The 14,087-nt window shown below is 35.2% G+C and overlaps 2 protein-coding genes across 2 annotated transcripts; both read right to left on the minus strand.

Annotated features, from left to right (window-relative positions):
• Window positions 1-1,199: 1,199 nt before the first annotated feature.
• On the minus strand, window positions 1,200-6,418 carry LOC117153116. The gene is made up of 5 exons (XM_033326764.1): window positions 6,388-6,418; window positions 3,257-3,517; window positions 2,889-3,170; window positions 2,556-2,753; window positions 1,200-1,390 (listed from the first exon to the last, which is right to left on the minus strand). The coding sequence occupies exons 1-5, from the start codon at window positions 6,416-6,418 to the stop codon at window positions 1,200-1,202; spliced, it is 963 nt and encodes a 320-aa protein (XP_033182655.1).
• A 1,303-nt stretch (window positions 6,419-7,721) lies between these two features.
• Window positions 7,722-11,677, minus strand: LOC113168285 (low affinity immunoglobulin gamma Fc region receptor II-like). The gene is made up of 7 exons (XM_033326765.1): window positions 11,580-11,677; window positions 11,423-11,467; window positions 10,868-11,128; window positions 10,536-10,781; window positions 10,218-10,307; window positions 9,670-9,726; window positions 7,722-7,777 (listed from the first exon to the last, which is right to left on the minus strand). The coding sequence occupies exons 1-7, from the start codon at window positions 11,632-11,634 to the stop codon at window positions 7,722-7,724; spliced, it is 810 nt and encodes a 269-aa protein (XP_033182656.1). The 5' UTR covers window positions 11,635-11,677.
• Between the last annotated feature and the right edge of the window lie 2,410 nt (window positions 11,678-14,087).

A 14,087-nucleotide genomic window follows, 5' to 3' on the forward strand; every position in this document is an offset into this window, starting at 1 on the left:
TTATTTTTTTAATGTACAATCAAATTTGTGAGAAGTGGTTTTCAAAAGCTGGACTAAATAAGTAAACAGTGCACTCTGGTGGTTGTTGACTAGATCACACAGAGTGTAAGATGTTATTACATATACATATAGACATATGTCCTGCTGCATCATGCAAAACAATCTGTGACATCTGTGTTCTTAATTAAGGAGTAGTTGTAGTTCACATTGTGGTCAAGTCTAAAACGTCTCTGCTTTTCACCTGTTTTACAAATGAGAAAAAAATATATATTAAACAACAGAAACCTCGTCAAGATTCTGCTGCAATTTGAAAAGTCGTCAAACTCATCAAACTCCACCCCACCGCTTCACCTCCACCATCATCTCGATTGACATGAATTTGTATTGCCCACATTCTTACCTACTAGATTGTAGAATAGATTATATTGTCTGTTAAGGGTAGGGTTGGTACCATCCGAAGAAGTTGATGCAGCTGGTTCTACATTAAGAAAAGTTTATGTAAACATGTTGAATAAATATTCACATTTAATTTACTTTTAATGTAAAAGTGGCCCTGTCTCTAGTGTTGGATACTCATATCAGCTACTATTGAAGTTGCTTTATACTGAATAATGACTAAAGGATCTATATGATGATTCATCTATAACTGCTAAAGACAGACAGTAGTTTAATTCAGCTGGCACATCAACAGCACCATCAGTAATGATGTATGTTCTTAATCAGCTTAAGGTTAAATCATTTGTTGCAATAAATGTGTTTCATTGTGTCAGGATAAGTTAGATAGATGGGAAAAGTGACCATTGACCTATCTAACACAAGAGTTAACGCTGAACAACAACATAGAACTATGATAATTCATGTTTAAGTTCAAACTTACTATGACCAATAGCTCTTTAAGTTCATTAAGTAAGAATAAACTTTTTTGTGCACAAAAGTGTAAATATATCACATTTGAAACATTTTTTCTTCTTTAAATTTTACTTTTTGATGGTTGTTGGGCAAACTCATTGTGACACCACAGGTCAGCTTTGTGCTCTAGTGACCCTGTCTCCTAAAAGTTACAAACAAAACTGAACTTAGTCAAAATCATACTGAAACATACTTAAAAGTACTTAAACTGTAAATTTTTTTAACCTAAATTCACAGCTTGTTTGGACCCACGTTACAACATGGGTGCAACATGTAACAGTTTTTAACTTTTACTCTGGCGTAACTCTGACAAAGTTTCCCACCACCACCAGCGGAACCAGCAGCAAAACCGTGACAATGATCCAAGGGGTTGAACTGGAAGTGGAAGTAACTGTCTTTTTGCAACAGGGGGCAACTGTCTCGTTGCCAGAGGGAATGACTGTCTCGTTGGCAGAGGGAGTAACCCTCTCTTTTTGATCATCTGAAATGAGTACAGAACCCATTGTATTGTATTTCCAAAACATTATGACAGTTATTTGACAATAAACTAATATAATATACTGGTTAAAGTCTAAATCTGGTGTAACTGTTGTCATATTCTATATATAACATTTACCTATGAACTCTATTTTCAAATGTTGCTGTGTCTCGCTTCTGACAGTCAACCAGCTCTCTGCTGATTCTCCAGCTCCAGAGATGCTGCACTTGTAGACTCCTTTATCAGACTTGGAAGCACTGCTCATGATCATATCTCCTGTAGAGCTGGTATTGATCAAGACTCCATAATTATAGAAATCAGCTGAGGTCTGTGAGGAAGTCATCTTGTTTCTACATCTCAGAGTTACAGCTTCTCCCTCCATCACAGGAAGAGCAGGAATTTCCAGGATCACTGAACCATCTGAACAACAAGGATGTAAAAGCTGATTTAATGATACACTCATGTTGAGATTATGACAAAATGTTGTTGTCATGATAAAAACTTACCAGTGACAGTGATGTTGACACTGTTGCTTTTATTACCCCCTCCATCCTCAAACCAGTATTCACCACTGTCAGCTGAATAAACATTTTTTATGGTGCAGGACGACCCTGTTGATGTTCTCTTATTAGAGAAGCTACATGAGAGTGTTTTCCCTTTGAACTCACGAACAACTTCACAATAAGAGACCCCTTCACAATAAAAAGTTATTGACTCATATTCAAAGAACTGTGCTCTGTTTGGATGAATAAGAAGAGGAGCTGCATCTACAACAAGGAAAAAGAAAGATATTCATTAAATAGGTGGAATATATTCCGATTCCAATATATTTCAAAATATAAGAATAAAATATAAGAATAAAAGATTGATTTGTGTAAAATGATTAATAGCAGCATGACTACAGCGATGATTAGGTTTGAAAAGTTTTTCGTTCTAATTACAAGTCAGAAATTGTTGGAGCACCAGAAAAAGAAATAAAGAAATTTTAGTTTATGACTTCCAGTAAATAAATCACAAGGCAGCGACTAAAAACTAAAAACATATCCTTTTTTTAACCTAAATTCACAGCTTGTTTGGACCCACGTCTTCACAACATGTTGGGATGCAACATAGGATAAGTGTTCATTTCTTACAACAGCCAATGTTAACAGTATTTTTAACTTTTTACCTCTGTGCCGGTAACATCTGACAAAGTGAAGTATTCCCACCACCACCAGCGGAACCAGCAGCAAAACCGTGACAATGATCCAAGGGGTTGAACTGGAAGTGGAAGTAACTGTCTTTTTGCAACAGGGGGCAACTGTCTCGTTGCCAGAGGGAATGACTGTCTCGTTGGCAGAGGGAGTAACCCTCTCTTTTTGATCATCTGAAATGAGTACAGAACGCATTGTATTGTATTTCCAAAACATTATGACAGTTATTTGACAATAAACTAATATAATATACTGGTTAAAGTCTAAATCTGGTGTAACTGTTGTCATATACTATACATAACATCTACCTATCAACTCTATTTTCAAATGTTGCTGTGTCTCGCTTCTGACAGTCAACCAGCTCTCTGCTGATTCTCCAGCTCCAAAGATGCTGCACTTGTAGAGTTCTTTATCAGACTTGGAAACACTGTTCATGATCATATTTCCTGTAGAGCTGGTATTGATCAAGACTCCATCTTTATAGAAATCAGCTGAGGTCTGTGAGGAAGTCGTCTTGTTTCTACAAGTCAGAGTTACAGCTTCTCCCTCCATCACAGGAAGAGCAGGAATTTCCAGGATCACTGAACCAGCTGAACAACAAGGATGTAAAAGCAGATTTAATGAAACACTCATGTTGAGATTATGATAACATGTTGTTGTCATGATAAAAACTTACCAGTGACAGTGATGTTGACACTGTTGCTTTTATTACCCCCTCCATCCTCAAACCAGTATTCACCACTGTCAGCTGAATAAACATTTTTTATGGTGCAGGACGACCCTGTTGATGTTCTCTTATTAGAGAAGCTACATGAGAGTGTTTTCCCTTTGAACTCACGAACAACTTCACAATAAGAGACCCCCTCACAATAAAAAGTTATTGACTCATATTCAAAGAACTGTGCTCTGTTTGGATGAATAAGAAGAGGAGCTGCATCTACAACAAGGAAAAAGAAATATATTCATTAAATAGGTGGAATATAGTTTCAAAATATAATAATAAAATATTAGAATAAAAGATTGATTTGTGTAAAATGATTAATAGCAGCATGACTACAGCGATGATTAGGTTTGAAAAGTTTTTCGTTCTAATTACAAGTCAGAAATTGTTGGAGCACCAGAAAAAGAAATAAAGAAATTTTAGTTTATGTCTTCCAGTAAATAAATCACAAGGCAGCGACTAAAAACTAAAAACATATCCTTCAAAATGCTGAATGTGTTCATTGAGTAAATAACTCGTACTTACTAACTTTCTGTTCATGTTCACATAGCAGCATCATCACAATTATCACTAAAGACATAGAAGAAAAAAAACAACAACAGATGGTTATAAGATCTAAGTGCTGATACAGATTATTGATACAGAAATTCACAAACTTGAGCTGAAAGTTTGTACCAGAGACAGACTCAGTACTCACGCAGTTTGATGCAGAGAGCTGTGACCTCCATGTTGTCTTGCTACTGACTGAACATCAGACTGAAGTGTAATGCAGGTGCACAGAGGGGTCTCTTCCTGTTTTTTACTTCTACTGTTAATGTGTAATGTGATTTTTTTTAGATCACAAACTTTTTCTCTCTTGCAGCAGAAATAATCTAGTGGGTAAACATCAGTGGGTGAACTGAAATCATCAGTTGGTCAAAGTGTTTTACAGGTTTCACAATTAAAAATATATTACTTCTGCAGCCGCTATGTTGCTCAAACCACAGCAGTAAGCTGAGAGAATGGTTCAAGTCCCTATTGTAACAATCTCCCAAAATCTTTAAAGTTCAAATACACACATAAATTAAGCATCAGTAACTTGATTTTGTTTTTTTAATTTCTTTTTTGATTTTATATTTCACTCAGAAACACACACGCAAACAAATTTTGAATTCACTGGTCCTAATCCAAAACACAAATGAAGTTATTTTTATTGTCATTAATGTGTGTATATGTGTGTGTATATATATATAGCTATGCAGCAGCTTTTTTGTTGTTTGTTTGTAATACTCGCTTAGACCACAAGAGAGGAGCACTACAACATGTTTTCAATCACAATTTAAATAAACACAAGGCAAACAACCAAACAAAAAAGACGGTCTGATTATAATGACTAGTAGAATTCATCACATTAACATCCAACATATACATTTTCTGAGAGGAAAAATATCAAGCTAAAGTAAATGCATCATGAGACTTTTTTCTGTAAGGACTCTTGTAGACACGTCATATGTGAGGCGTGATCACATTATAGACCGCAAATTAGTAAGACAGCATGTTTCAGATTAAATGAAGCAACACTATGAAGTTAGAAGTTGACCACAGCGAGTTTATTTAAAAGTCAGCAGCAGCTCTGTGCTGTTTAAAAGTATTTTCACACGTGTGAACAGACGCTGCTGATGGAACAAGCTGATAAAACTGTCAGAATCTGATTAAAAGGGACATGTCATTTTTCATGTAAAAGTAAACACAGATGTAAAAATGCCTCATTTATGCTTTATAGTAAACACATGAAACATGTAAATGTTAAGTAACTTCATTAAACACACAGCTGTCTTACTGTCAAAGTCAAATCCTCGTGTTATTAATTTACAAACACTGAGGGTAACTGGCCTTTAAAGCTCCTCCTCCAGTCAACTCACTCTCTGAAACCTGTGAGACACAAAAAACATACAGAACAAATATAAATAATACAAATTACAACATGTCTCTTTCCTGCAAAAAGTTTAATTGGCACCTTTTTTTGCCCCAAAACCTATTTCCAAACTTGATGCAATCGTTTAACAGATGAAGACGATAAAGACAAACAAAATATCCTTCTGTGCTAAAATTATGACATAATACTTCCTGTAAACGGGTTTATGTTAAACATGACAGCTGACACATTTATTTATTAATTAAACTTAATTTAACTAAAAATGTATTACTTTTTACTATAGTAACACCATTTTAAAAACATCTCATTACCTTTCATTATAGCTGGTATATTTACTTAATACTTACATTTGAAACCTTTTAAAACATAAAAATAAAACCTTCATGTCACACTGAATGATTCTAATAGTTGATTTCTGATTTCTACATAAAGTATATAATGATTTCTATGTTGTAATTACAATTTGTTAATTGTGAAAACTACAATGTATTATACTTTGTGCTTGGAAAATTAACTTGTCTAAACTAATAAATATGTGTGTTTGTTTCCAGCTATTATAACTAAGTTATTAAACATAAGAAAATCCACATCCTCCAGCTGATGCAGTTGGTTTAAAAAAAACAATAACAAATCAGTTTCTTGCCAAAATAGTCCCACTCTAGAACACATTGCATTCACATTTAATCTACGTTCTAACAACAGCAAATATCTCAGTAATATGTATTTTATAATTTATTTTTTTTTACCTCTGTGACAGCAACCTTTGACAAAGTAAAGTAGCCCTACCAACACCAGCAGAAACAATATTTTGACAAGAGTTTGAAAATTAACAAATAAAATGTAGTCTAAAGACTTTAATTTTTAAAGATGTAAAGACTTAAGGTTTATATCTAAAGCAACAGTTGTCATTTACATCACATCTACATATAAACTCTGTTTTAAAATGTTGTTGTGCCTCACTTCTACTCACAGTCAACCAGCTCTCTGCTGATTCTCCAGCTCCAGAGATGCTGCACTTGTAGAGTCCTTAATATAGATATAAACTTACAGTTTTTATTCTCATCCCCCTGATTTCAGTGGATTGTTTGTGTAAGAACAAACCTGCTCCAGAGCTCCTTTCAGTTTGTGGATATGTTGTCAGGACATATCATCATCATATTGTCCAACTAACCCCTGAATCCACAGACAAAGAACAGGACCATGTTCTCTTGATTGTAAGTTTATTTTCATTTATTTTACTATACAATTGAAAAGCCAAGACAAATGGTGAAAACATTTCTATCTGCACATTTCCTGATGTTCCAAGTTGTCAAAAAGTAATTTAATGCTGCCTTAGAGCTGTTTGTTGTGTGTTGTATGTCAGTGCTAAGAGTAGCTGACATCTGTCACCACAAAAAAAGGTAAACTGAGCAAAATCTACTCTTTCTACACGTTTTTCTGCTGGTTTCAGAATTAAATACTTTGAGATTCTATAGTTTCATTTGAAATACACATAAAATTCAAATCTACTCAATGTGTAAAGCTGCTTAATATTCAAAGGTCTAATAGAAGTGGAAAACACAAGGTCACCAGGTTGGGTCTCCTTTTACTCTCTTGAATTTCGATTATGTCTGTTAGTTTCCATTGTGGCTGCTTGTTAATTGACAGTGTATCATTGCTGCTGTTTGTGTTCACTCTGTTTGGGTCGACCGAATTTTAGATTAAGTCTATTTTTTATAATAATAATTTACACGTAAAAATTAACCCCTTGGAGATATCATTGTGGACACAATTTAACAGTCGCCACATTTCAAGTGCCAAGGGTTTAGGGGTTCAGTGATTTATGCAGGTCCACATCAACATGTGGCTCGTAACTGGGGAAACCAATAACCAAACCACCAATACTGGGGTTCATAGGTCCTGATCACCTTTAGTGACATTTGGGACCATTCATGTCTAGTCTGGCTGTACTTGAGTCTATATAGGGTTAAGTCTCCCTTTTGTTAAAATGTATTTATTCATATAAGGTTGGACCTCTAAAGACCTGTAGTCTAGAGGGACTGCACTGAGGAACCTCAGCTGTTTGTCTGTTGTCTGCCTAATGTCACAGTTTACGTATTCCAGTAAAAGTATGGTGGTATTAACATTAAGATTTGGAGCTTCCTTGATGCCTCTGGTCCTGGACAATTTGCCATCATAATGGGAAAAAATAAATTTACAAGTTCATGAAAGTATTGTACAGGATATTGTCAAATGTGGTTCTAATAGTAATTAAAAATAGTTCACTTACTATTTCCTACATCAGTTATTTATAATTTGTTCAATACAGACATATTATGCATCTTTTTTTTTTTTTTTTTGGTAAAACAGGGAGAAAAACTGTCCTTAAATGGCAGATTTTTTTTTGTTTTTTTTGTAATACTTGTTTTTACCACTGCACTGCAAACCAAGTTCAACATAGAGAGTGGGTATGACTGCAGACTTTCACCATAATAATGCTAATTCACACGTCATCGTGGTATTAGTTTAGACACACTGAGGGTAACTGTGTTTTAAAGCTTCTTCAGTCAGCTCACTGAAACCTGTAAGACACAGAAAACGTACTGAACAAATATAAATAGTATAACTGTTATAATTTAAGAAATGAAGATGACTTTAATAGATAAATATAGATGTTTGTTGTCAAAAAAATTTACAGAAATATACGAAAATCTAAGTCAGGTTTGCAAACGCAGTAGATTTCAGCCTCTAAAATCCATCCATCCATGATTTTAACTGTTTGATCTCAGAGTCAAGTCGTCAATCTTAGCTGTCATTGGTGAGAGGTGGGATCCATTAAACACGTATGGGCAAATTAAAGTCACAAATTAACTCTAACCTAACATTTGCATGGCGGGAGCATGTTCACAGACAACAGCCTACCCATTTTTGACGCCACCGTATCACCTCTACCATCATCTCAAATGACATGAATTTGTATTGCCTATGTTCTTACATACTGGATTGTAGAATAGTATAGATCATCTTTTGAAGGTGGGTTGGAACCATCCAAAGGAACTGATGCAGCTGGTTCTACATTAAGAAAAGTTTATGTCAACATGTTGCAAAAATATTCACATTTAATTTACTTTTAGTGTTAAAATGGCTCTGTCTCTAGTGTTGGTTGTTCACAACATCAGTTACTATTCAAATGGGTTTTTAATGAATAATGACCAATAAAAACAGAGGTACTGTAATTTAGCTGACACAACAACTGAACCATCAGTAATGATGCTCTAAATCAGCTTAAGGTTATTTTATCTGTTGCCATAAATGTGTTTCATTGTGTCAGGATGAGTTAGATCTTTTGGGGAAAGTGGCCATTGACTTATCCAACACAATAGTTATAGAAGAACAACAACAAAATTCCTGCATAATAAGATAATTCATGTTTAAGTTTACACTTATTTTAAGTTTATTGAGTAAGAAGAAACTATTTTGTGCACAAAAGTGTAAACATATCAGATTTGAAACAGTTATTCTTAAATTGGACCTTTAGATGGTTGTTGGGCAAACTCATTATGACAACACAAATCAGCTTTATGCTCTAGTGACCCTGCCTCCTAAAAGTTACATTCCTATACAACTAATTGCAACCAAATTTTGGAAGTAATGTAATGACCATGTTTTGATGTAACCTATTTTTTAATTAGTTCAAATAAATTAAAAGCCTCAGTAATAATAATAATAAATGTTTTTGTAGAGCACTTTCTTAAACATATGTTACAAAGTGCTTAACAAAAGAAACAAAAACACATGTAGCCCAACATGATCAGCTTGAGCAAGCACTAGGCAAACAGTGAAGAGGAAAAACTCCCCCTAGAGGAAGAAACCTTCAGCAGAATCAGGCTCAAGTTAAATGGCCATCTGCCTCGACTGGTTGGGGTCCAGGAAACAATAATACAAACAAAACAATAATACAAACACAACTTACAAAAACAATAGCAACAGTCCTTAGGAAGATCGGTTCCAACGGAAAGACATTGTAAGTTAATGGAAAGTCTTCCTAAATAAAGATATGTCTTAGTTTAAAGAAGATCAGGCTCCCTGGTAGAGGTAAAGTTTAAATTAAAGTGAGTTGCAAATAGATGATTGGGATTAATGGTGGGTGTATATCATGCAGGGTTAATTGCTAATTGTAGCTTCTGGACTAATTAGGATTTGTCTCATATAATACATCTTTAAACAACTAAAACAAATCAAACTTTCTTGTTGCCAACTGGTCAATTTGTTATTTGTTTTAAATGGACACTTGGATCATTGTCTCCATATTTCATATATTTTACTACATTTTAATGTTCTGCTTTGTCTGAAATACTTTGACAACCTGACCTTGTGCTCTTAATAAAAGAAGCCAGGGGAATTATCTTACTGTAGATAAGGAAGTCATGTATATGTCCAGACCAGTTTACAGATACATGTCTTGTTTTCTCACCTGTTTGATTCCCTGTTGAGCCTGATCCAGGTCTCAGTGTGGAGACATAAAACAATACTGCAATACAGCAAAAATGACGTCAACAATAAAAAACCATGAGGAGAAGAAGTCTCACTTTTTAGATTAAAAAAGTTTAACTTATAAAATGGACACAATGAGAGTCAGTTTCATTAAATTAGAACAAAACTGTGCTAAAAATGTCTTCCATAATAAGGATTCAAATTTGGCACTGACTTGCTATAGATTAAGCAAAAATCTAGTAAACAATAACACAAATAATGTTGCTATATTTTAATTATCGTCATTTTATGGCACATTTCCTTTGCTCTCACCAAACTTTGTTAAAAATCATACTTAAACATACTTCAAAGTACTAAATATCCACTAAGAAAACATTCTGGTGCTTAAAAACATGTTTTTATTAAGTTAACATCTTGTTTGAACCCACGTATTCACACCGTGTCTGACATGTTGGGATGAATCTTTGAATACCTATTTTTTTTACAAAAGGAAATAGGAAATGTATTTTTAAACTTGATTTTATTTACCTTTGACAAAGAGAATTAGCCCCACCACCAGCAGAACCACCAGCAAAACCGTGACAATGATCCATGGGGTGGAACTGGAAGTGGAAGTAACTGTTTCTTTACAACAGGGGGTAAGTGTCTCGTTGGTAGAGGGAGTAACCCTCTGTTTGTGACCATCTGAAATGAGTATAGAACCTATTGTATTGTATTTCCCAAACATTTTGACAGCTATTTGACAATTAACTAATATAATGTGGTGCCTACTATATCTAGTGTAACTGTTGTCATATATGCGACATCTACTTAACAACTCTATTTTCAAATGTTTCTTTGTCTCACCTTTGACCATCAACCAGCTCTCTGCTGATTCTCCAGCTCCAGAGATGCTGCACTTGTAGAGTCCTTCATTAGACTTAGAAACATTGTGGATGATCATGTTTCCTGTAGAGCTGCTATTGATCAAGACTCCATAATTATAAAAATCTGCTGAGTTCTGTGAGGAAGTCGTCTTATTTCTACATCTCAGAGTTACAGCTTCACCCTCCATCACAGGAAGAGCAGGAATTTCCAGGATCACTGAACCAGCTGAACAACAAGGATGTAAAAGCTGATTTAATGATACACTCATGTTGAGTTAATGACAAAATGTTGTTGTCATGATAAAAACTTACCAGTGACAGTGATGATGACACTGTTGCTTTTATTCCCACCTTCACCCTCAAACCAGTATTTTCCACTGTCAGCTGGAAAAACATTTGTTATAGTGCAGGACGAGCCTGTTGCTGTTCTCTTATGAGAGAAGTTACATGAGGGTGTTTTCCCATTGGACTCGCGAACAACTTCACAATAAGAGACCCCCTCACAATAAAAAGTTAGTGACTCATATTGAAAGAACTGTGCTCTGTTTGGATCAATATTAAGAGAAGCTGCATCTGAAACAAAGAAAAAGAAAGAGATTCACAAAACAGCTGGAATATATTTTCTAAATATAAGAATAAAAGATTGAACTAGTGTAAAATGATTAATAGCAGCATAACTACAGCGATGATTGAACAAGGTTTTTAATTCTAACTACAAGTCAGAAATTGTTGGATCACCAGAAAAAGAAATAAATAAATTTTAGTTTACAACTTCTTGTAAATAAATTACAAAACAAAGACTAAAAACTATAAACCATATCCTTCAAAATGCTAAATGTGTTCAGTGAGTAAATAACTGGTACTTACAAACTTTCTGATCATGTTCACCTAGCAGCAGCATCACAATTATCACTGAGGAGACAAAACAAAGAAGCAACAGATAGTTATAAGATGTGCTGATACAGAAAAAAACACAAACTTAATGTTTGTACTATAAAGTAACAGAGACAGACTCAGTACTCACACAGTTTGATGCAGAGAGCTATGACCTCCATGTTGTCTTGCTGCTGACTGAACATCAGACTGAAGTGTAATGTAGGTGCACAGAGGTGTTACTTCGTGTTTTCTCACATCTGCTGTGAATTATTTTTTTTCAGATCACAAACTTTTTCTTCTCTTGCAGCAGAAATAATCTAGCGGGTGAACTGAAATCATCAGTAGGTCAAAGTGTTTTACAGGTATCAGAATTAAAAATATATTACTTCTACAGCCGCTATGCTGCATTTGAACTCAAACCACAGCAGTAAGTTGAGAAAATGGTTCATGTCCTATTGTAGCAATTTCACAGTGACACTGCTGACACACTGATGTTTGGTTATTTTTTTATTAATAGCTTATTCTAAGATTGCAAGTTTCCACAAATACACACATAAATGCAGTATCAGTAACTTGATTTTCATGTTTTTATTTCTTTAGTTTATTTTTTGTTTTTATCTTTAACTCAGAAAAACACACATGCAAACACACATTTAATTCACAAGTCCTACTCTGCCCCCTGCAGTACAACACCAAGCATGTTGTAGTTGGAAATACAAAGAAATTATTTTCATTCTCATTAATCTACATTTACTATTCCATAATGCCAAACTAAAAGTGGATTTTTTAAAAGAGAAATTGTTGCAGAGTTATGAAAAAGGAAAACTGGAAATACATCAGCAGAAGTAATCAGACACTTTCAAACAACACTCTCTGAACATCCCATTGCTGCTCCTCTTCTTATTGAACCAGCATTGCTACCTCAACCAGCAAACCACAGACAGCTCAGGGGCAGCTGTACTCTTGGGTAAGAAGCTGCTCGTGGCAGTTGCTTTGCTGCTCTCTGAAACTAGTTTGTGTAAACCCTGTATCTGATGTGCTATTTCTGACTTGGAACACTAGGTAATTGTAATTAGTTCAATCCCTGTAAACTCTGTTTTTGGGACTCTTTGTTGTTTCTTTTATTTTGTCCATGTTCAGTTGGTCCATTTGTTATGCCTATTATTTATTGTTGAGTACGTAAAAGTTTTGACTCAACAATGAATAGAATTAGCTAAATAACATATAACTTAATCACAGACAAAGTTGGGTGATGCAGTAGGACAATGACCCTAAACATCAAAGTTAAGGAGGAAAAGAATGGTTGTTTCCCATCTCCATTTGGTAGTGGCCCAGTCAGAGCCTACACTTTAACCCATTAAAAATGATGTTGTGAGGAATGGGACTGACAGGGAGGATACATTTATTAACAAAACACAGGAAGAGGGGGAAACCAACCAAACACTAACAAGTACCAACATAAAGAGACCCGAAGAATACGCTGAGTAAGTACAAACAAAAACCATAAACAGAAATACAAAGTAACAAACGTAATCACTGCGAAATGCAGGCAAAATGCGAACATTACATTACATTAATATGAAGCAAACAAGACAAAGTAACAACGAAAAATACACTACACAACAATATGTCAGAGGTGTACAGGAAATGTTTGCTGTTCAATAAGGGCATGAAATACCAGGACTGTGACTTATCAGCTCAAGAATATCAGATAAAATTTTATTAGCATTTTAGGTAGAGAAATAGCCAGGTTTTCTTACTTCTATATAAAAAAAAAGAAATAAAACAATTCTGTCTGATTATAATGACCCTAGTATATATATATATATATATATATATATATATATATATATATATATATATATATATATATATATATATATATATATATATATATATAATCTAGCCACAGGGGTTGCAAGCCAGTGACTTCTGTGCCGGTCCCAAGCCCGGATAAATAGAGAGGGTTGCGTCAGGAAGGGCATTCGGCGTAAAAATTGCCAAAATAACCATGCGAATCATTCAAAAGGAGTGATCCTGAAGGGGGAGTTTGTAAACAGTGTTCTAGAGGTGAAAAGAGTCTCAGACAGGGTGATGAGCCTAAAGCTAGAAATTGAAGGGGTGATGATGAATGTAGTCAGTGGGTATGCGCCACAGGTTGGCTGTGAGTTAGAAGAGAAGGAGACATTCTGGAGTGACTTTGATGAGGTCATAGAGAGTATCCCCAGAGGAGAGAGAGTAGTTGTTGGAGCAGACTTTAATGGGCAGGTTGGTGAGGGCAACAGAGGTGATGAGGAATGGAGGAGAAGCGTTCTGGTTCCGATCTTTAAGAACAAGGGTGACACGGAGAACTGCAGCAACTACAGAGGAATAAAGTTGATGAGCCACACAATGAAGCTGTGGGAAAGAGTAGTGGAAGCCAGGCTTAGGAAGAAGGTGGAGATTTGTGAGCAGAAGTATGGTTTTCATGCCCCGTAAGAGCACCACTGATGCCATTTTTGCTTTGAGAATGTTGATGGAAAAGTACAGAGATGGTCAGAAGGAGCTGCATTGTGTCTTTGTAGATTTAGAGAAGGCGTATGACAGGGTGCCGAGGGAGGAGCTGTGGTACTGTATGAGGTCGTCGGGAGTGGCAGAGAAGTACGTCAGAGTAGTT

The sequence above is a fragment of the Anabas testudineus genome, chromosome 18 (genome assembly GCF_900324465.2).
Source record: "Anabas testudineus chromosome 18, fAnaTes1.2, whole genome shotgun sequence".
NCBI classification, from domain to species: domain Eukaryota; kingdom Metazoa; phylum Chordata; class Actinopteri; order Anabantiformes; family Anabantidae; genus Anabas; species Anabas testudineus.